Genomic DNA, 24,648 nt, shown 5'->3' on the forward strand with positions numbered 1-24,648 from the left:
CTCAGTTGCATCAGACTCTTGGTGGCCCCATGAACTGTAGCCCTCCAGGCTCCTCTGTCCATGGAATTTTCCGGGCAAGAGTACTCGAGCGGCTTTGCCATTTCCTTCAGGGGCATCTTCCCAACCCAAGGGTCGAACCTACATCTCCTGCATTGGCAAGTGGATTCTTTACCACTGAGCCACCTAGGGAGCCAAATAATTCTAGTACAGTTCCCAAATGACCATGTGCTTTGCCAACAAACAGAAAAATAAATTCTTAATTGTACTCCCATGGTGTCAGATGATCTGTTTCAAAGGACTAATGGTCTGTGTTGTGGACAGCAGCCTCAGGGGTCTTTTTGAGTGGCCCTCCCATGCTTCTAGATACAACATTTGTCAGCCTCCCTGGCCCACTCTGGTCCTCTTCATGAATGGTGTTTTCAACACCAGGAGCTTGCTCTCGGTCAATAGACCGTAACTCAACCTGCCTTCTTGAATAAGAGTAGCATCAGAATTGGGTATGCCTCTTCTGTAGAGCCAGAAACTTCCTTGCTTTAAATCAAATACATATACTTGAATTGTGTGAGACCATTGCCTGGTTCTGTGCTAGCAGTTCCTAGAGCTTTAATATTCACATAATTGGATAATATCAGCAAGCACCATCCTTTTTTCACCTGGATAGCCTTTCAAGTCCTTTAAAGTGATCTCTGGGTGTTTTGTTAATGCTACTATAGGCAGTCATTTAAGTTTCATTACCTTTTTTTTTAACTGTTAAATTAAAGCTCGGTTTTTCCCAGGTATCACACTTTACTGCTTCTCCTGTAAAAGCCTTCACCTCTAGGGAGGATGCCTTTTTCAAGAACAGATTTTTCTTTAGGATATTGTAATTTGAGCCAAGAAGTGGGCCACGATGTCCTTGAATGGAAGGGTAGAAAATGGTCACTGAAGAAGTGGTGACCTTGTATAAGGCCCCTCCCACTTTGTTTTCTTTGGTTATTCAACTCGGTGATGCTCCACAATGGAAACTTGTTTTTTACCTACCTCTTTTGTTGGAGATTTTTTTTTTTTAAAGCTATAGCCTGGATGTGATATTTAAACTAATTATAACTTGGACATTTTTTTCTAGCTAGTTTGCTTTGTGTGTGATATTTAACAATGCCCCAGGGTTGGGGAGAGGAATGTACTCGTTGGTTTCAGTGGACATGCTCCAGCATATATTTGAACTGCTAGACCTTTCTAGGAAACTTATTATCACTTTTATAATAACAATCTGTTACTAAAATGGGAGATAAAACTCTGTTCAGGACATCAGACACCTCTTTTGCAATATGTTTTTTGTTCTAGCCAAAGTTTATCTCTTCTTATGCTGTGATAAGAATTCTTCTCTGGTGACCTAGAAAGACTTTTGGCTGAGAATTTGTCTCTTGTATTTTTCACCCTAATAGCCAGTGGGTCTTTCCCTTGCCGTTGTTACATATTACTGTTTGCTTCTGAGATAAAATTTTCCTACGAGATGTTTAAAAAGTGGGGAAAGGAATTCCCTGGTGGCCCAGTGGTTAAGACTCCACGCTTCCACTGCAGGGGACACAGGTTTCATCCCTGGGTGGGGAACTAAGATCCTGTATGCTGCAGGGCCAAAGGGAAAAAAATTAAATGCAAAGTAGAAAATCTTCCAGCTCTAAGGGATTTTGCTACAAAAACCATCTGCTTGAGTATTATATTTATTTTGGTATGCATTTTTTGACACTTCAGTGTACACTATGACCAATACTCTCTTACAGTTGGGGGACTTCTTGTATCACCGTGAATACCTAGGTTATATCTCTTCCTTTTATACTATATATCTGCTTAGAACTAAAAGTTCAGTTGAATTTTCCTTAGAAGTTTGATTTTTAGCCTCACTTCTTACATTGGTCCATTGGTTACATTGGTCTAACCAGGCATGGGTTAGAAAAGAACTTACAAGATGAGGAGAAAATGCTGTGTAGTGTAAAATACTAATATTTTAAAGTAATGATGCTTTAAAATCAAAAGTTACAAAGGCAAATCAAGACTTCAGATAAAAGTAACAAAAAAGATGTCAAATGACCTGATAATAGAGGCCAGGCCACCAGAGCACCCCTTCAAAGTCTTAAAGGAACAAACCAAGTCTTCTAGTACCTCCTTCAGATGTACACAAACTTGCCAGCCCCAATTGGCCATCTTCCCAAATTCTGGGAAACTTTACAAAAATCACAGGGGTTGGTACAAGTAGTGTGATAATTTGCAGTGTTCTCTCTGTGACTTACCTGCCATTGTGTTAGCAAATTTCTGGGTGTTGGTATGCAGAGGGTCCCACCTTCCTCTCCTGCCTCTGAGGTTTGTGATCTATATTTTATTCTGTTCCCTTTCAGCCTGGTTGGGCTTTGAGGTCCTGGGGCCTTCTTTAGACTTGCTTTCTATTTGCCTGTGTATTTTTACCCATTTCCTGAGGGTGATGGTAAATGTGTGGCTGGCATGTCTGTCAGCCTTACTGTTTCTCCAATCCTTAGAAGTTGTGTACCTCCCTGTTGATTAGTAACATCTGGTTAAGTATTGGGAATGCATGGTGGTGTGTAGATATGTGTAGTGAAAATGAAAAGTCACTTCTGAGGCCTTGTAGATGTGTCCAGTTCATCTCGAGTTAAGTTTGCCTTAGGAGAGATGCTGTTACCAAAAAAAGTGGAGTTCCTAAGCCCCAGCTTGAATTTTGTCTCAGGTTACCTTCTATAAATGGAAGAATCTCTGAATTATTTTTAAAAAAATTCCTGTTAGACTCGTGAATCACTAAAGGCTTATAGCACTTTCAGTCTGTCGACTCTAATAGCTACCCTGTGAGAAACTTGCTGCATTTCTTCTTCAGAGCCCCATTTCTGTAGCACTGAGGTCCTTGGGGTGAGGCATGGTGGGGAAGAGGATCACAGAGGGAACACTTAGAATTAATTGTTCCCGGTGAAATTAAAGTGCTCAGTGGATCACATTTAGATAATGAAAGCTTTACCCTGAGCTTCCAAACCCAAGTCCTCACGGTCACTGCTTTTTCCTAAGCTTTGTACTTGCTGATTGAAGTGTTTTTGTGGCGCTTAATATCATTTTCCTATAGGAGTTTCTATTCAATTAAATGTGCTGCCATTGGGTAATGCCTGCCTAGAGATTACCTGCACACCTAGGGATGTACTTTGGATATTCACTTGTGTTTTGCTCAGGTGTTTGAGAGTATTGATTAATATAACCATAATTAAGCTTTAAAGGCAAGAAGACAAAATGCTCTGGCTCAATCTTGCTTCACTTCCTCTAACAAAGGAGAGACAGCTTCATCACTTAAGAAGATGCAGGAAAAGCAAAATCAGAAAAGTGCAATTTTTAAGACTCGTTTTAGAGTTATGACTGTAAATTAGGCATGAAGGCTATTCTTGGCTTGTTATAATGGGATGGGCTTAGAAGCCTTAGCAATATGACCACTGTAGAAATCTTAACCAGGAAGCTTAATACGCCGGAAATGTTGCCTGGCACTGGAGTGCTTCTAACCTTATGCAGAACTTCTGCCCTTAGTGGGCTTCCCTCATAGCTCAGCTGGTAAAAAAAAAATCCGCCTGCAATGCAGGAGACCCCTGTTCAATTCCCGGGTTGGGAAGATCCCCTGGAGAAGGGATAGGCTACCCACTCCAGTATTCTTGACTTCCCTTGTGGCTCAGCTGGTAAAGAATCGGTCTGCAGTCTGGGAGACTTGGGTTTGACTCCTGGGTTGGGAAGATCCCTTGGAGAAGGGAAAGGCCACCCACATCCAGTATTCTGTCCTGGAGAATTCCATGAACTATTCAGTCCATGGGGTCACAAAGAGTCAGACACTACTGAGCGACTTTCACTTTCACTTTTCCAACTTTAGTATAGAAATGCTGAAATTTTTATGAAATGCTCTGTCTTTCATGAATTTGGCCTTTTAAAGACTGATTATACTGTTCAAAAACACTAGAGCTTCAGAGAAAAAAAATAGCTTTGGGGGTGGAATGTGGAGAATAGTTTAAAATTATTGCCAAGTGTTCAGATTATTAATAAGGATTTTTTGTTCAGTTTAGAGTAAATATAGTAGTCCTTCAATGTCTGCAGGGGATTGATTTCAGGACCCTCAGATGCTTGAGTCCTGTAAAATGGCATAGTATTTGCATGTAAGCTACATATGTCTCCCATATAATTTAAATCATCTCTAGATTATTTACAATACCTAGTACAATGTAAATGCTATGTAAATAGTTTTTAGGTGCGTGACAAATTCAAGTTTTGCTTTTTGGAATTTCTGGATCTTCCCCCACTCGTGAAATATTTTCAGTCTGATGTTGCTGGAATCCACAGATGTGGAACCCACCGATAAGGAAAGCTGTCCTCTTGCTTTAGTAACTCACAGAGAGCAGTTTGATGATCAATAAAAGTAGTGCTGTGATTGTTGGAGATTACATTATTGATTATTTGCTGATAACCCGAGTAGCTTTGCATGTTTTCAGGGCCTGTAATTTTCATTATCAGTGATCTGAATGATCGATGGGTAGTAGATGAGTATTGACGAAGAATCTCATTTTGTGAGCAGCTTAAAATGTTTGGAAGGGTTACTACTTGATGGTTATTTGCATTTTTTGTCTTTTGAAAAGCTAATTATTTAAATTATTTTGATTGCTTTAGAAGTATAGCATTATGCCTGGTGTACTAAAAACTTGTAGGGTGTTCATGAAGGTCAGTCATTAATTCAAAGAGTGAGGTTCTGTAGCAGTAATTCTCAGTCCTGACTGCAAATTAGAACTGTCACTTGGGGAGCTTCTAGAAAAATTAAATAAAAAAACCCAGCCATTGGTATTATGTTTAAAGCCAATGTGTGGCCAGACTTAAGAACCACTGATCTATGATTAAGGGATAAATTCAAGTCTGCCAATATGTGGAATGGATGGAGAGGTGAGCTGTGTTTTAGAAACTGTGCTAGCTTTCATGATGACAGTCTTGAGTTCTCTGTTTTCCCTCAGTTCTTATTGAGTCACTGGTCTAGAGACAATCAAGAAACAAATTATACTTCCAGCAGCTTTTTTTTGTTTATGACTAGCAAAGGCATAGGATTTTAAGATTGTACTAGTTGAATAACAGTACCTTTTTACTCTCGGTTTTTGTTGTTGTTGTTTTTTAAGATTTATTTATCTATTTTATTTTTTGCTCTGCATGGACTTTTCTCTAGTTGTGGTGAGGGGAGGCTCCTCTCTAGTTGCAGTGCGTGGGCTTCTCATTGCAGTGGCTTCTCTTGTTGCAGAGCACAGGCTCTAGGGTTAGAGTTAAGTAGTTGAGATGTGTGGGCTCAGTAGTTATGGTTCATGGGCCTAGTTGCTCTGCAGAATGTGGGATCTTCATGGACCAGGAATCAAACCTGTGTGCCCTGCATTGGCAGGCAGTTTCTCAACCACTGGACCATCAGGAAAGCCCTACTCTGATGTTTATTGAGAGACTATGTCTTGAATAAATTATTGGAGTTTTTTTGTTTTTTGTTTTTTTTTAAAAACAGGATTTAGTTTATAATTCAGGAGTACAAAAGGGTGATTTTTAGCATGAATAAGAAAATTAAATTAACTTCTGTGTTAATTCATATACTATAAATATACTTTTAAATATTTTCCACTCTTTTAATTGTAGTGTGTATGATATGTCATTAAAATAGAATTGGTGCCAACTCATTTCAATTTTAATAAATGCCATTCCTAAGGACATTTGCATGGGAAGCACTTCAACACAGGATGGACTCCTAATGAATTAAAATTCATTACGAAGTGGCAGGAATCATACACTCCCACTCTAGACTACATTGTGTGCCATCCAAACAGGATTTTTTTTTATAATTCCTATTTAGAGTTTCTCTCCCTTGGCTAAGGCACCTACATTATTCAAAATTACAGGAGCTAAAACCACTGCTTTAACACTACATTGGCAGAAGTGGAAAATTACAATGAATTTACACATATAGTCAGTTTTGCCATTTTTATGTGAACCAAGCAACATTACAGAGTTGAAACAAATTCTACCAGAAATTGCGGGTTCATCAGATTTTTAGGTTGACAAACATGGAAAAGTCATCTATTTCACCCCACCCCAGACCCAGTCCTCAGGCAGCTCCAAACTCCAACCTGCCAGACCTGAGGAGACTTTGCCCTTTTTTGAAAAATCCTCAGGAGCATACATTCTACAACTTTTCTCAGGCTCCTATTTCCTCATCTAACAATGGTCATTGTCTGGATCTCCCACCCCCTCTCTCCCTCCCCAAACCTGCACAGCAATTTCAATCCATTTTCTCCTATTTAATGGAGATAGAGGTCACTTGAAAGAAATCAGAGGTGAAGTATGAGGAAAGCTCTTAGTAAAACTATAAATGCTATTTGCATAGCATTCATAAAATTCATAAAAATATCACATGCCTGAAAAATTGCTTTATGCTTGTACCTTCCTGTTGTACTTTGGAAAGTTATCTGCCACAGAAGAAAGTCGAAGACAATTCAGAATTGGGATAGTGCTACTTCAGTTTGGTTTTAGGTTAATCTGTGGCTACTGTTAACTGAGGAAAACAATCCGTAGTGGCAGTGCAGGAAACATCCCGCTTCACTGGTCTACCTCTTTCCTCTTCCCCCTTTTCATTTGTTGAATGATCTGAGAACTGGCATGAAAGGTGGTTCTTGCTCTATAGCCACTTCTTGTGTGAAAAACTAGATAGCCATGTGACTATTAAATGAAAGAATTTAAATTGTATTGTGTGTATGGACTTGACAATTTCTGGTCTGTTGTAGAGACTACAGTGGGACTGTAACTTGCAACAGAAAGCTAGGGGAGGGGAACAGAGTAAACTATACCTTTAAAAAGGTGAATTTACTTTTTGCAAAATGGATATTATGGGAAATGTAGTGCTCTTCTGTGTTCAGACCCTGTATATTACAGTTGCAAATAAAGTCAGTCCCTAAATCAAAATGTATATAGTTACCATTCAGGTAAAGATATTGTTTACTGGTTTCCAGGAGCTGTTTGAAAATTTACGTGTTAATCACTGACCCTTAGCATGCGAAGGACCTTGTACAGTCAGTTGTTCTAATGCCCTGTCTTGGGGCAGGCGGGTGAATAGCAATTGTAGAGCATTGATGACTTTGTGACTTTTTCCAGATTGCCGTAGATTGAATTCCCACAAGCTCCCTTTTAGCCCATGCTGCTGCTAAGCTGCTAAGTCGCTTCAGTCGTGTCCGACTCTGTGTGACGCCATAGTCGGCAGCCCACCAGGCTCCCCCGTCCCTGGGATTCTCCAGGCAAGAATACTGCCCATACCAGGGTGTACTTCCAGTAGTTATCATTTATATACAGCCTAAATCTCTCCTACTTCAATTTATCTCAGTTACTTTTCCAGTGATTCCCTATCGATTTTGGAGGCCAGACCCCACTAGATAATTACTTAATAAACTTCAAATGAAAATGGTGAAGCAAGAGGTCTTACCATATTTTAGGGTAATTTTTTTTTCAATCAGAAAAATTATTTTCCCTCTATCTGTTTGAGGTACAGAAATTCAGACTGGAATACACCAAAACATAGACATTTGGAGAACTTTGCAACCTCTAAGTAGTCTTGCTTAAAATGATTATTTCAGGGGTAGAGAGTTATATTTTTGACCTTTAAATAGATTACTGAACATAAATCTTTGTGGCTATATACTTTAAAACATTTTAGGTTGTGGAATTAATGCTTCTTTTTTAAAAAAATAAGGAAATAAAGAAGTGGATATTGGTTTCTATCATACTTCCTTTGACTTAAATAAATGGTTGTCTCAAACATGTTAAAACAGTGCCATCACAAGAGACTATTCCATTTAGAAACATGGTAATGACGATCCTATATGCAGGGCAGCAAAACAGACACAGATATAAAGTACAGACCTGCAGACTCTGGGAGAAGGCGAGGGTGGGATGATTTGAGAGAATAGCATTGAAACACGTACGTTACTATATGTAAAATAGATGACCGGTACAAATTCAATACATGAAGCAGGGCACCCAAACCCAGTACTCTGGGACAACCCAGAGGGATAGGGTGGGGAGGGAGGTAGGAGGAGGGTTCAGGATGGGGGGACATATGTGCACCTGTGGCTGATTCATGTTGGTTGATGTATGGCAAAACCCATCACGATATTGTAAAGTAGTTATCCTCCAATTAAATAGATTAATTAAAAAACTTCAAAAAGAGAACTATTCTAGATTTATATAAGGAAGTATATTATCCTGATTTAAGATGAGAAAACAGAGTGAAGCCTCAATGAAATAAAACTGTGAGGTAAAAATGGACCTGAATCTTGTAGCTTCTAGATTCAGTGAATCTACTTTTTAAAAATACAGAATGGGCATTAGAGTTATATTGTGTGAAATGGGACTTTTTGGCAATAAGTTCTGAGAGATCACAAAAGAATATCTTTCCTTGAAAAGCCGAAGAATTGCAACTTTTCTTTCTAGAAATAGTTGATCACTCCATTAATAGAGGTAGCCATTCTATATTCCTGTGAAGCAATTATTTTCAGTTTATAAGAATTTTGCATTCTGCTTTCTGCTGTCTGATAATGAAATTTACAAGGTTGTCTTCAACGCTTCTTGTGTAATAAATTAAATATTCCCAATCTGACCTTTTCTAAATTAGTGTTTGCTGTGACAGTGATGGTTAGATCCTGTAGATGAAAGAAAATGCTTGGCAGGAAAAATACTCTTTCTGTAGGATACTTCAATTTAAACATTTAGAATTGCAATGCTGGCCTCAGAGCAGTTGGCCTAAACAAAACTTTTACTAACAGTGGAGTTTGAATTTCCTAACAAGGTTTCTACTCTCCCTACTATTCTCTCTCTAGACAATAGCCAAAGATGCTTAGACACTTAGATAAGAATTCTGTGTTCGGTAGAAGCATGGAGAAATGTGATGAAAAACTGATCTGTTTTCCTCTTTCTCTTGGTCAGTGTGCTGGAGAAGAGAAGCGAGTTGGTACGCGCACAGTATTTGTTGGCAATCATCCAGTTTCAGAAACTGAAGCATACATTGCACAAAAATTTTGTGATAATAGAATAATCTCATCTAAGGTAAGTTGTTTAACTCAATAGATGTTCATATAGTAAGCCAAATAATACTTATTTTTATTTATGCTGTAAGCTGAGACATTTATATATGCATTCCTGAATGTGCGTTTGTACCAATCATAGACCAACTGTAGAAGTTACTCCACCAAAAGTTTCTTTAAAAGCATCACTTTGTCTCATTATAGCTGAAAGAGTGTTTCCTTGCTCTCCATTATGATTCACCATGCCTGTTGATTATATGTATGACTTTAAGCCTTAAAGTGTGCTAAAAGTGGAATTATTTACTTGCCCAAAGCTTCCTGAATTGCCCTTGTGTGGATGGACTGGGTTGTAAATAATTTACATTCTTCCAGAGGGTGTTATCTTAGAGTGACATTTGTATCTCTTTCTGTTCCATTGCAGAGCTTCTCAAGTACACTCCTGGGTCCTAAAGGGTACATTCTGTTCTGTGCACTGCTTGAACAGTTAAGGGTTCAATCACCATGACTGTGTTACCATTTGAATAATCATCTTACTTTATTTAGCATTGTGTAATGCTAAAAGAAGTGGCCTGAAGACCTGTTTAAATCCTGGTCTGATCATTTACTAGCTGTGTGACTTTGGGCAAATTAATCTCTCAGTCTGAATGTCCTCATTAGTGAAATGGAGCTTATGTTCCATACAAGAAAGCATTATTTATAACTCAGTACCCAGTAGTCATCAATCTACAAGTATTAGTTTGCTAATCTTTCCCCTTGACTGAGGAGGTTAGGTGCTAGGTGCTAGATTGCTGGCACCATCTAGAGACTGCTGTGTCTTCTAGTATGGCACAGATCTTGATAATTTTCCTCGCTTCTTCATGCAGCATGATAAGGTAGACCTCAAATGTTGGTGAATATTGGTTCATTGCATGTTGACAGACACTGAGGATCTGAAACACAAAGTTATACCCTTCCTTTGCAAATGTAACATTTTAATTTTCAAACATGTGATTTCTGTTTGGGTAGTGATATAATGCAGATAGATTGTACTTAGCTGGGAGAGTAGCATGTAAAATATGGACAGAATGATTGAAAACTGTGTTACCTAATGAGCAGATCCATTGGACTATAGAACACTCTGAGTTTAAATGTCTGTTTCCTGTTAATCTTTAACCTTGTGGCAGAAATTTATTGTCAGCTAGAAGTTTCTGTACCTGTGCCCAAGATAGTGAATAGTTCTTTCACCGAAAATTGTGACTCACCCTTAGTATTCAAGAAAACAGTCAGTAGTAGTCCTTTGGCTCAGAATCATGGACTTAATATAGAACTGAAACATCCTAAGAGATCCTCTTGTTCAACTCCGACTTTACAGATGGAGAAAGCAAACCCAGAGAACTTAAGTTAGTCATGGTCATGAAGCAAAGTTAGTGATAAGCCAGGAACAGAACTGCTTTATAAGATATAGTGGCTCTGAATAAAGAGCTGTTTTCATATCAGTGTGCTATTCGGGCTCCTCCCTCAGTTTTCTCTCCTTTACTTTTAGGGAATTATTTTTTCCCATACTGCTTAATGTGGAAAATGATAAAGTGACACACTGATAGTCAAGCGACTTTTCACTGAGCTAGTGAAAATCTACTTGTTGTAATATACCATGTATTTTTGCATATTAAAGGGACATATAAAACTCAGTTAATTCTCAACTGTTTTTGTGTTTCATAGAATATTTTTCATATTTTAACTTTAGTTTTGCCAGTAGTCAAAACAATGCAATAGGATGTTTTTTAAATAATAAGGAATTCATGGGCAAATACAAACTGGTTCTAAACATATTTGCATATACAGTATGTATGTATGTGTTTTAGAAACCACAGTAGTGAATGCGTCTACATTGATAGACTAACACATCTTTTTCTTTGTAGATATTTTATTTTTACAGTTTGTCTAGTTAACTGCTTATTAACTGATCTGTTTTTCGTAATAGCTATAGAGCAGAAAAAAAGGAATGGACAGTATACTGACTTCACAAAAAGAATGAAATTTTAGTACAATAAATAGTTATAAGGGAACAGCATATAGTGTATTGGTAAAGAGCTTCACCCTTATAAACAGGAGATCTGTGTTTGAAGTTAAAGTTATATAACCTTCCTATGTCCCCATTTTCTTATCAGTAAAATGGGGCTATTAACTACTTATCTCACAGGATTGTGATGCGGATAAAGTAATTCACAGAAACCATTGAAGCACTGTGCTTGGCATGCAATAACAATTCAGTAGATGGTAACTGCTATTGTTATTTATATTTTTGTGATTATTATTATTACTGCAGTCCTGAGCAGTAGTACTGATTTCCTCAGTCTCCTGTGTTTCAAATATGCTAAAAAGAAGCCTTCAGGTCCAGTTTGGAGAGAAAAATGTTCCATAATTTGACTTTCTCTTCCTCACATTGCCCTTTGGCTGATGATGGTATTTGCACCAGAATCTTTTAATTGAAGAAATGTACAACACTTTTAATTGAAGAAATGTACAACATTTGTAGCAAGTGTTGATTTCCTTTCTAAACCATTCGATAATAAAAATAACTTTCTCAGTTGGCTGCCTTTTGTTTGTTTACAGATGCCATCAGTAATGTAATATCACTGGGAATAAGTCCTGTTAATACAGGAACACTGAAAATAACACTTTGATAAAAATTTAAGTTTTATTAACATAAAATTAGCATCCTTTTCTTCTTTTGGGATGCACAAATACTTTGTTTAGAAAAACTTGTTCTCTTTGGCCTTCCTATTTTAGTGCACTGAGCAGGGACCTTTGGGAATCACTAGAATTTTGTAACTGGTACAAAACTTGGAAATCCCCTTCTGCAGCAAAAGAAACTAGATCTTTAAGATCTTAGGTTCCATCATTTTTCTCTATTCTACTTTTTTTTTTTTTTTTCATTTAAAACTTCTGAGCCTCATCTTGAAGGCCCTTCAGTGGGATAAGAATCAGGGAGCTCCTCCTAACTCTTTGAAGCTATGCCCAAGCTTAAACTTAACTTCTCCTATGTGAAAGAATGTATTAAAGTTTCAAGACTAAAATTACACTAGCATTTTCTCTCATTTTAAAAATCAAAAGCATCAGTAGAATTTCTTAGACATGTCTTTGCATTTTATCAAACTCCCTGAAGGTGCCTTTTAAGCTAAAGTTACTAAATCCTAATGTAGTACTGTCTTGGTAACTCCTTTTGCCATTCTGAATTTATGGTAGAAAGAGTGATACTTTGAAAAAGCAGAAAGTTCTGCTTAACATTGGTAATGAAAATGAAAGAAGGCTGCTGTGATGCTCAAAATTGGATTTACTGCCTACATCAAGGAGAGTTGATAATCACATGGTACAGTCATTTAGCAAAGTGAACAGTTATTCAACCTAGAGCTTTGCTTATTTACAACTAATCTTCAAGTACAGTTATTTTTGTTACATCACATTCAAATGCCGGTAGTAAGAAAAGTCAGTGCTCCTTCACAACTGGTTGTTGATTTTGCCACTTTACATAATTAACTACTTCATTTTAGCTGGTATCCCTTTTCTCATGATACACAGAAATATTAGAACAAGTTATTTGGAGCTTTAGCTTTCCCATCAGCATTTTAAAGGCTAAATTGGAAAATTTTGGACTTTGGGTAAAAACAAGTAGTGTTCTAAAGTTTCCTTTTGTTTAAAATTTTCAGTTTAATAGACTCTCAAAACTGAGATTCCCTTCATACTCTCTACTTTAAATTAGGAAAGTTATTTATCAAAGTTACAAGGTTTTGATTTCAAATTAAATTAGATGATAGGTGTGTGAGGGTGGGGACCCACAGTTGTTTCAGTCAAAGGCCACAGTTGTGTACCAGTTGTTTAATTCACTCTAGGGAAAATGAAAATGCATTGCACATACTTGGGAAGTTGGCATTTTTCTGAAGAAACTTTTGAAGAAAATGAAAGTGAAGTCTCTCAGTCTTGTCCGACTCTTTGAGACCCCATGGACTGTAGCCTACCAGGCTCCTCTGCCTGTGGGATTTTCCAGGCGAGGGCACTGGAGTGGGTTGCCATTTCCTTCTCCAGGGGATCTTCCTGACCCAGGGATTAAACCCAGGCCTCCCTCATTGCGTGCAGACGCTTTACCGTCTGAGCCACCAAGAAACTTTTAAAACGTGTTCTAGATGTCAGGGTTGCTTTTTTAGTTTAGGCTTGCATGTTAAGATAGTATAGAAGATCCACTTACTGACTTCTCTGAGCAAGAACTGACTTTTGACCCAAAAAATGTCCATTTTCAACATCATGTATGAAACAAATGCTCTAAACATTTTCTTCCTGTGAGTTAACATTATTTTTGGTTTGTGGCAACTAAGTCTGAGAGTTCACATTTTAGGTAAACAAGTCAATTTGAATAACTTGGTATATGCAGCTTTCATTTCATTTCAGTTTTAATTAGAACACTATTTAAAAGTAGGCTTCTCTTAGTCTGCATTGAAATAATGTATGCTATATTGCATTTGTATTATAACAGAGACAAGAAGCTTAATTTACTTTTTAGTTAGAGCAGTGGAGGAAATGGCCAAAACACAAGTTTAGGTCAACATTTCTTGTATACCTTCTACATGCTGAACACTGTTCTAGGCATGGAAGGGAAGGGAGCTTATGTTTATATGTTCTCTGACCTCTTAGTAGTTCATGATCTGATATAGGAAAGAAGAGGGCATGTAGTAATAGTTGCCTATCAAGAGACTGACCAGAGTTCCTCAAGGAAGCAGTTCATTTAGGAAGTTAAAACAGAGGGACACAGTGGGGGCCTAGAAACAACAACAAAAATGTTCCCTTCGACATGTTCACACCCCACAGAGGACTCTCACAGTCCCAATGTTTGTTTGTTTAATTTAAAACCCTTTACTTAAGGAACAGAAGGTCAACAAGCCAGAAGCTCAGCTGTTAGCCTGTTGGAGTTTAGTTTGTTGTTTTAGAAAACTGACCTTCAGTCATCGGGAGTTAAGTGCTCATCTGAACTAGGGCAGCTTCAGAGTGACTGGACCTGTGGTTTTGATCCCTTTTCTTTTTGGTCACAAGCTGCCTTGGGAATCTGAAAACTGTGGACTCTCTTCTCCTAAGTGATACACATCCATACACAAGTTGAATGGGCTTCCCTGAGGCACTTCTATGAACCCTGGGAGAAGAACCTTCTAGGTGGGCTGTTGGTTGTAATGCAGTTGCTTCACTGAATATATTTGCCTCCATTCATCTTTCTATTCTTGGGTTTCCCTGAACCTTGGGCCTATACACCTTTTAAAGGGAGGTTAGTAGTAAAGCCCCATCTATTGTATCATGCTCTGCAACTTTGGCTTTTTCGGTCACCTTACCTAATAAATATTTTCTCACAAACGGAGACCGTGCAAGTATAAACTTAGATCTTTAGGTTAAGAAACATTTTTTTCTTTCTGGTTTCTGGTCTTTATTAAGACATCTAGAAAATCCAACTTTGGATGATTTTAAAATGCCCTGGTCCTTGAGCTTAACGTACCAGTGAGAAAGTCTTTGTGATTTGACAGCTGGCCCAAGAGTTTTCTCCTCCTGCCCGTGTACAATTTAGCATTGAAACCTTTACCCACTACCTGTTATCAAAGTACAAGGTTGGTATGTTGTTGATTAAAATGTAAGCTGTCTATGATCTAAGGTTATATGTATACCAAGGCTGTCATGGAGGTGGGAAACAGTGATAGGGACAGAATTTTATCTGTGATGATGATAAACTTTCCAAAGCTTAGCACAGCCAGAAAAATTAATTTAATTAGTTCATTCATTCATCCAACTAATTTATTGAGTGTCTACTTTATGTTAGGCACTGTGCTAGGAGTTGGAGAAAAATAATAAAAAGACTAGATGAATAGTCTTCCCTTTTAGATCTCAGTGCCTCTTGAGGGAGAGACTTTAATTAAAATATGCACACATATAATTATTCACTGAAACGCGTGATCCCAGGGAAGTATAGGGTGATATGAGAGCAGATAACAGGGAACCTAATTTAGATTGGGCCAGGGAAAGCAAAGCTGAAGGACAGATGGCCCAGTTAGAATGCTCCAAGTGAAAACCTGACTCTTGCAGAGTGTTTTATGCTATACGTCTAAGCACACACTTATTTGTCTGTGAGGTTTGGGTTTTAACATGCTTTCAAAGTATTGTGATAATCTGGAATCTTTTTCAAGTTTCCTTTCTAATAATCTTTTTTTTTCCCTCCCATATAGTATACACTTTGGAATTTCCTCCCAAAGAATCTGTTTGAACAGTTTAGAAGAATTGCAAATTTTTATTTTCTTATAATTTTTCTTATACAGGTAAGAGCTCCATTAGAAACTTCATTTCTTCAAGCAGATTTTCAGTCCATTTCTAACCTTGAAATGCCCTGTGATTAAAAAGTTGTTCATGGCTTATTATAATAACACTTTTTAAAGTACTAATATATTTTAAGCTGTACTCAATTTTATATTTGAGACTTTGTTACTTTTTTTAAACTTTCATGGATTTCATATCTTTGTTCATCTTAGACAAACATGCATTGTGTACTTTTATATATAGTGGTATGTATGAAAATTGAAAATAGTTCAAGTTAATAAGTTTCACTTTGTTAAGCACCTGTTTCAGTTTAATTGAAAATTTATCACTTATCTTCTTGATTACCAGTTTTGATTTTCCTCATTTATTTACTTTAAGGATGAAATCCTTGTACATTGGTTTGCTTCTCAGTGTTCCTACTAATGTTTTGTGTTTTAAATTTTAGACATTTTAAATTTCATTTTCCATCTTTCAGTCTATAAGCTATTAAAATCTTTCCCTTGCCAGAATTACCCTTTGAAAATTTTACTACATTAAAGGTATTTTTTTTCTCATTTCATTGTTTTAAAGCAAAGCAAAAACATCCCAATAAAATTGCTCAAATGCCTTGCTGATCTTAAGTGCTTCTGTTTATCCACTTTGAGTAAATAGTACTATAATTCAATTTAGCCCTGCAAGTTAAAACCAGTCTGGGTTGTGATATGGGGAAGAACCAATTTCAGTCATGAATGATGGGACATTTGAGGCGGAGCTCCTCTAGATCAATGGTGAGATGTCTTATAGAACAGCATAGAATAAATAAACTGTGTAGAAGATTATGCACACAATCATTCCACTTGGCATGCAGCACACTTCAGTTCAGTTCAGCAAGCACCTGTGTGCCAGGCAGTGGTCCAGATAACAAAGATTTTAGCAGGTACAGTAAAGATCAAGATTGCCTTTTCTACCCAAAAGGAATTTTACGTTATAGCCAAAAAAGACAATCATGTATTCACTCAATTTAATGTGGTAAATGTCATAAAACTAGTATGAGCAAAATTAAATTCTGTGCAGACACAGTGGAAGTTATGATTTTTCTTCCTACCCAAGAGAAGCTTGAGAAGACTTCAAAGAATAGGTGACTTTAAGACTTGAAAGATTAGAGAGCTTATGTGGTGAGGAATCCAGACTGATATCTCAGTGTGTGCAAGAAGGCACAGAGCTATGTAAAAGGAGAGTGACCCCATGATCCTCTTTGCCTCAAATTTAGTTCTCTTTCAGGATTTCCTATTTCAATGAATGACAACATCCACCTAGCCATGTTAATCAGATACTTGGGAGACATTTTTAACCACCACTTACAAGAAATTCCTTACCAGTGTTGCTTCCTAAATGTCTCTGGAACTTCTTTTTTTATTTGCTGCTACCACCTTTGTCCAAGCCATCATCTCTTACCTGGATAAGTGTACTAGCCTCCTAAATGGACTCCCTCCCTCCACTTTTGTTCCCTTCCATTCCATTTTCCACAAAGCAATGAGAATGACCTTTTGGAATGTGGTTCTGTTCACGTGACCTCTTCTTGCCTAAAAGCTTCAATTATTTCCCACTGTTTGTGAGATAAAGAATGAACTTTATCTGGAGAGCCCTGCTAGGTCTGGCCCCGTTTCCCCTCCAGCCTCTTCTCACACCACGTGCTCTTTTGCTGCTGGCTTCCTTTATTTTCTCACATGCCCTCCTCCCATAGAGACTTCAATATGTGCCTCACTGCGCCTAGGATGCCCTCCCTTCCATCTAGTTAACTTCTATATACTCTTCAAATCTAACTTGTTTTAATGTCTGGTTTTCACTGTAAGTTGCCAGCTCTTATGAGGGCAGGAACTTTTCTCCATCTTGTTTAAAATAAAGCAGCATCTCTAGACCCTGGCTGATAATAGCACAAAGGCTGACAGAATGGTACTCAACAGAGTACCATTGAATGGATATATTTCAGTCTAGGGGTTAGTCCAAGCTGGCATGAAAACTAAGCCTAAATTTAGAACTATTTTCTTAAACTAACGGCTAGGTGGATTGCTTTTGTTTTAAGGAAAGTTAGCATTCATGCTGCTACTGGGATATGTTTTGTTTACATTTTTGTCTGAAATGTTTGTAGCATGTAAGTACTGCATATTAATGGTGGTTTTTCATTTTACTCTCAATTTACTTTCTTTACTTAGGTAACAGTAGACACACCAACTAGCCCAATTACCAGTGGACTTCCACTTTTCTTCGTTATAACTGTTACAGCCATCAAGCAGGTAAATTTCTAATTTACAATTATGCTTGCATTTCAGTCCTGTCTGACATGAGAGTTTATATTTTGTTCTTATTGAAAACCCATTAAAATGGTTATAAGACACATCTTTAATTTCTTTGCTCCTTTATTACTATTTTTTGGAGGGAGGAATGTAACCCTAAAAGGAGAGTAGGTAGAAGGTACACCTCACTCAGGGAGTGGGAGGTAAATTTGTAATGTGCATTGCATTTTTTAATGTGTTGTATCTGTCTGAAAAATTCCCATTCTTGTGGACTTTTTAAATTGCCACCTATAGCAGAGAACTCAAGAGTGTGTGTGTGTGTGCGTGCGTGCGTGTGTGTGTGCACGTGCGCTAAGTCACTTCAGTCACGTCCAACTCTTTTGACCCCATGGACTGTAGCCAGCCAGGCTCCTCTGTCCCTGGGATTCTCCAGGCAAGAGTACTGGAATGGGTTGCCATTTCCTTCTCTGAACTCAAGAGTATAAATACTTTAATTCTGTTGTCTTTCCTGATGCTGCTGAAGAGGTGTTTTGACAAATCCCAATGAAATTGAAAAACGGAAACAGGAAATGTGGTTAAGGAGTAGTTAACAATGTTTTTCCTGTACCAGAAGCTGACAGGTTACAAGGAGACTTTTAGACAGTACTTATCAAAGTCCTTTAGAAAGTGTCCCAAAGAATGTCCAAAATAAAGGTTTGCTTAACAATATTGAGAACATGGTTCCCTTTCTTCTTGGGGTTATCTGGTCTTCTATCTTGTCTACCCAGAACTGAAAGGATATTGTATCAAGTGTTTGGTTGCTAAATAAAGACTTTGGGGATGTTATTTCCCTGAGGATGTTAAGATTACTTTCTTTAACATCATAGAATTGCTGGTTCTAAGAATAGCCTGTTTGGTTTTCAAAAAGCTCTTACTGATTCATTTTACTCCCAATACTAGTTCATGCTGGGGCCTTTGTTTCCTCACTGACATCACTGAAAGTTCCCATATGAAGTGATAGTCTAAGCATTGCCCTAAAGAAGGACAGGATAGGAATCAATATAGCACCTGAGAGAAAAAGGGGAAGGTGATCAAGAGACTTTTCAAACAGTTATATTTGAAAAGGTACAGACCCTGCTGCTGCTGCTGCTGCTAAGTCGCTTCAGTCGTGTCCGACTCTGTGCGACCCCAGAGATGGCAGCCCACCAGGCTCCCCCATCCCTGGGATTCTCCAGGCAAGAACACTGGAGTGGGTTGCCATTTCCTTCTCCAGTGCATAAAAGTGAAAAGTGAAAGTGAAGTCGCTGAGTCGTGTCCAACTCCTAGCTAACCCATGGACTGCAGCCTACCAGGCTCCTCCGTCCATGGGATTTTCCAGGCAAGAGTACTGGAGTGGGTTGCCATTGCCTTCTCCACAGACCCTATTAAAGGAAAAAAAAGCAAAATGATGTAAAAAAAGGAGATGGTGCTCAAACAAATGGAGTTCCTCCATTCTTACTTCTTTTGGCTTAAATTACTCTAGACCAAAGAAAGCCCAAAGGAAAATGAACTCATTACTTTTAATTCTAAAAAGTGAACACCAATTTATATTTTCTTTTGTCACCAAGTCAGTGGAGAAATTTAACTGTTGATCTTTAAAACTTATCATAGATACTGTTCCAAAATAATCCTACTTGGTCTTTCTATTCTGTGTCTCTGGGAAGGAATTACATTTCCTCAGAGATGATCACTCCCAACAGTCTAATATGGAAGAATGTGTTTAAGTAATTTGGTCTATAAGAGAATAAAACCTGGAAAAATGTCTCTCAAATTAAAAAGTAGAGAACATTAACATTAACTTGACTAAGAGCAGAATTAGAAAAATAAATCATAGTCTAGAAAAATAAATCATAGTCCTTCACCACTGAAGAATATTAAGTCTCTATTACCTGTATTTTTATTAATACTTATCTCTAGAATGGAGGAACCTTTTAATGCAATAAAGCTTTTTACCTAAGGAATATTTTGAAAGCATATTTTCATTTTTGCTGCAAAAATTTACAGTGTTGTCTCTTTATTCTGCATTGAAAGTAATATTATAAGTATCGGCTGTGACTCAGAGAAGGGGTTGTAGAAATTTATTAACAACTTTACTTCATTATGTGAGTTTGACTATGTCCTTATTTTTATTCTTCTAGGGATATGAGGATTGGCTGAGGCACAGGGCCGACAATGAAGTCAATAAGAGCACTGTTTACATTATTGAAAATGCAAAGCGAGTGAAAAAAGAGAGTGAAAAAATCAAGGTATTAAGTTTTGTAGTACATTCTTTTTTTTTTTTAATTATAGTGAGAACACATCATTTTAAAATGTACACTTCAGTGGCATTTCATACATTCTCAGTGCTGTGCAACCATCACCACTGTCTAGTTCCAGAACATTCTCACTGCCCCAAAAGGTAAACCCCCATAGCCATGAAGTAGTCATCCTCCATTCTTCCCTCACCCAGGCCCTGGCAACCACTCATCTTCTTTCTGTCTCAGTGGGTTTACCTATTGTAAGTATTTCACATAAATGGAATCACATACTATGTGGCCTTTATGTCTGCATTCTCTTGCTTGTTGCTATCTTCTTGAGGTTCATTCATGTTGTGGCATGTATCATTACTTCATTCCTTTTGATTAAATAATACTGCATAATATAGCCACCACATTTTGTTTATCCAATCATCAGTTGATGGACATTTGTTTTCTTTCTACCTTTGAGCTATTAGGGGGCTTCCCAGGTGGCTCAGATGGTAATGTGTCTGCCTGCAATGCAAGAGACCCAGCTTCGATTCCTAGGTAGGGAAGATCCCCTGGAGAAGGAAATGACAACCCACTCCAGGACTCTTGCCTGGAAAATTCCATGAACAGAGGAGCCTGGCGGGCTACAGTCCATGGGATCGAGAAGAATTGGACATGACTGGGCGACTTCGCTTGAGCTATTAGGATTGTTGGTGATATGAATATTCATGTACAAGTTTTTGTTTCAGACACCTCTTTCCCATTCTTTTGGGTACATACCTAGGAGGGGAATTGCTAGGTCATGTGGTGATTCTAGTTTTTATGAATCACCAAACTGTTGGAGAAGGCAGTGGCAACCCACTCCAGTACTCTTACCTGGAAAATCCCATGGACGGAGGAGCCTGGTAGGCTGCAGTCCATGGGGTCGCTAGGAGTCGGACACGCCTCAGCAACTTCACTTTCACTTTTCACTTTTATGTACTGGAGAAGGAAATGGCAACCCACTCCAGTGTTCTTGCCTGGAGAATCCCAGGGACGGGGGAGCCTGGTGGGCTGCCATCTCTGGGGTCGCACAGAGTCGGACACGACTGAAGCGACTTAGCAGCAGCAGCAGCAGCAAACTGTTTTCCACAGCAGCCATATGCCATTTTATATTCCACCACCATATATGATAGTTGTAAGGTATTGTTTTTTTTTAATATCTCAAACAGTTTCATTTTTTATTCAAATTAGCCATTGACTGTTACTATACAATAAGATTCCTGTTGATAAAATTTTTGACTTGTCCAAATCATAGTTTTTATACCTAGCAAATTTTATTTTAATTAATGTAAACTTTAGAGCAGCAAAACTGAACAGAAATTATGGAGTTCACATACAGTCCTTTTCCCTACACAGGTACAACCTTCCTCACAATCAGTACCCCCCACCAGAGTGGCATATTTGTTACAATCAGTGAACCTCCAATGACATATCATATCACTATCACAGTGATAGTCCACAGTTGAGGTTAGTTAGTTTTCACTCTTGATCATGTATGTTCAGTGAGTCTGAACAAATGTATAAGGACATGTCTCCACCATTACAGTATTATACAGAATCATTTCACTGCCCTAAATATCCTCTGTGCTTAGCCTGTTCATCCCTCCCTCCAACCCCTGGTCACCACTCTTCCTTTTACTGTCTCCATAGTTTTGCATTTTTCTTAGTGTCATGTGGTTAAAATCATACCGTATATAGCTTTTTCAAGTTCGCTTTTTCCACTTAGTAACATGCATTTGAGTTTTCTCCATCTTTTCATGGTTTGATAGCTCATTTCTTTTTAGCACTAAATAATATTTCATTGTCTAGATGTACCAGTTTATTTAATAGTCACTCACTCACTGAAGGACATCATGCTTGCTTCCATGTTTTGGCCATTAGAAATAAAACTATTATAAACATCTATATGCAGCTCTATGTGTGAATATAAGATTTCAGTTCATTTTGGTAAAAACCAGAGTGTTATCTGGATCAATGGTAAGAACGTGTTTAGTTTTATAAGAAACTTCCAGACTATCTCCAACATAGCTACCCATTTTGCATTTCCCATAAGCAGTAAATGAGAGTTCTGTTGCTCCATATCCTGGCCAGCATTTGTGTCAGTATTCTAGATTTTGCCCATTCTAAAGACTGTACAGTGATATCTCATTTTGGTCTTAATTTGCAATTCCCTAATGAGCATAATTCCATATGCTTACTTGCATTTGAATATCTTCTTTGGTGGGGTGTCTATTAGGTCTTTTCCCCAGTCTTTTAATCAGATTGCTCATTTTCATATTGTGAAAATTGGTAACAGTCCTTTATCAGATATGTCTTTTACAAATATTGTATCCTAGTCTTAAGATATTACTTATTTTTACTTTATTGTGATATTGGGATAAAAAATAAGAACACAATTAGAAAAATAAATGATAGTCCTTCACAATTAAAGAATATTAAGGCTCTAATGCCTGTGTTTTTATTAATACTTATCTATGTTGTTGTTCATTCACTAAGTTGTGCCCAACTCTTTGTGACCTCATGAACTGCAGCACACTAGGCTTCCCTGTCTTTCACTGTCTCCTCGAGTTTGCTCAGACTCATGTCCATTGAGTTGGTGATGCCATCCAACCATCTCATCCTCTGTCGTCCCCTTCTCCTCCTGCCCTCAATCTGTCCCAGCATCTGGGTCTTTTCTAGTGAGTCAGCTCTTCACATCAGGTGGCCAAAGTATTGGAACTTCAGCTTTAGCATTAGTCCCTCCAATGAATATTCAGCACTGATTTCCTTTAGGATGGACTGGTTTGATCTTATTGCTGTCCAAGGGACTCTAAACAGTCTTCTCCAGCACCACAGTTTGAAAGCATCAGTTCTTTGGCACTCAGCCTTCTTGATGGTCCTGCTCTCACATCCATACATGACTACTGGAAAAACCTTAGCTTTGACTCTACAGACTTTTGTCAGCAAAGTTACGTCTCTGCTTTTTAATATGCTGTTTAGGTTTGTTATAGCTTTTCTTCCAAGGAGCAAGCATCTTTTAATTTTGTGGCTGCAATCACCGTCCGCAGTGATTTTGGAGCCCAAGAAAATATTTCCATTGTTCCTCTTTTTCCATTGTTTTCCCATCTGTTTGCCATGAAGTGATGGGACTGGATGTCATGATCTTCATGTTTTGAATGTTGAGTTTTAGACCAGCTTTTTCACTCTCCTCTTTCACCTTCATCAAGCGGCTCTTCAGTTATCTTCACTTTCTGCCATCAGAGTGGTATCATCTGCATATCTGAGGTTGTTGATATTTCTCCAGGCAGTGTTGATTCCAGCTTGTGCTTCATCCAGCTCAGCATTTCACATGATGTACTCTGCATATAAGTTAACTAAGCAGGGTGACAATATACAGCCTTGATGTACTCCTTTTCCAATTTTGAACCAGTCCATTGTTCCATCATGTCTGGTTCTAACTGTTCCTTCTTGACCTGCATACAGATTTCTCAGGAGACAGGTAAGGTGGTCTGGTATTCCCATCTCTTGAAGAATTTTCCATGGGTTGTTGTGATCCACACAATCAAAGCCTTCAGCATAGTCAATGAAGCAAAAGTAGATACTTTTCTGGAATTCCCTTGCTTTTTCTGTGATCCAACAGATGTTGGCAATGTGATCTCTGGTTCCCCTGCCTTTTCTAAATCTAGCTTGTACGTCTGGAAGTTCTCAGTTCATGTAATATTAAAGCCTAGCATATGAAAGTTTTTGAGCATTACCTTGATAGCATGTGAAATGAGTGCAATCTGCTTATCTATAGAATGGTGGAACTTTAACACTAAATTTACCATCTTAACTATTTTTTAAGTATACAGTTCAGTGGTATTAAGTATTCACATTGTTGTACAACAGATCTCTAGAGCCTTTTCATTTTATAACACTGAAACTCTATATCCACTAAACAATTATTCACCCTGCCTGTAGCCCTTGGTAAACACTTTTGTATTTTCTGTTGCTGTTACTTGGACTACCTTAGAGAGATACTTCCTGTGATAGGAAATGTATAGTATCTGTCCTTTTGTGACTGGTTTATTTCACTTAGTATAATATCTTCACATGACAGGATTTCCCATTTTTTAAAGCTACATAATACTCCATTGTATGTATATACCACACTTTATTAATTCATCAGTTGATGGACGTTTGGCTTGCTTCCACCTTTTGGCTATGTGAATAATGCTGCAGTGAACACAGGTGTACAAATAGCTCAAGTTATTGCTTTGAATTATGTTAGGTATATACCCAGAAGTAGAATTTCTAGATTGTATTGTAATTCTGTTTTTAATTTGTGGAGAAACTTCCATACTGTTTTCCATAATGGATGTACCATTTTACTTTAGTGCCGAATACACAAGGCTTTCAACTTCTCCCGGTCCTCTTGAGGACTTTCTGTTCTTTTGATAGTGGGCATCCTGACTGATACAAAGTGATATCTCATTGTGGTTTGCATTTGCATTTTCCTAATGATTGGTGATGTTGAGCATCATTTCATGTGCCTATTGACTGTTGTGTATTTTCTTTGGAGAAATGTCTGTTCAAGTCCTTGTGTTAAGTGTTAATCGCTCAGTCGTGTCTGACTCTTTGTGTCCCCCTGGACTATAGCCCACCAGACTCCTCTGTCCGTGGGATTTTCTAGGCAAGAATACTGGAGTGGTTTGTCAT

At 38.0% G+C, this 24,648-nt stretch overlaps 1 protein-coding gene across 6 annotated transcripts in view; it reads left to right on the forward strand.

The window, feature by feature from the left end:
- The window catches only part of ATP11C (ATPase phospholipid transporting 11C), a 170,275-nt gene that overhangs the window by 65,790 nt on the left and 79,837 nt on the right, over window positions 1-24,648 (forward strand). For all 6 annotated transcript variants that reach the window (XM_027533066.1, XM_027533065.1, XM_027533063.1 and 3 more), the window contains 4 exons: window positions 8,995-9,114; window positions 15,326-15,415; window positions 17,606-17,686; window positions 19,843-19,950. In XM_027533066.1, coding sequence (XP_027388867.1) covers window positions 8,995-9,114; window positions 15,326-15,415; window positions 17,606-17,686; window positions 19,843-19,950 — 399 coding nt within the window. The remainder of the gene's footprint in view (window positions 1-8,994; window positions 9,115-15,325; window positions 15,416-17,605; window positions 17,687-19,842; window positions 19,951-24,648) is intronic.

This window comes from Bos indicus x Bos taurus, chromosome X, assembly GCF_003369695.1.
Source record: "Bos indicus x Bos taurus breed Angus x Brahman F1 hybrid chromosome X, Bos_hybrid_MaternalHap_v2.0, whole genome shotgun sequence".
Taxonomy (NCBI): Eukaryota; Metazoa; Chordata; class Mammalia; order Artiodactyla; family Bovidae; genus Bos; species Bos indicus x Bos taurus.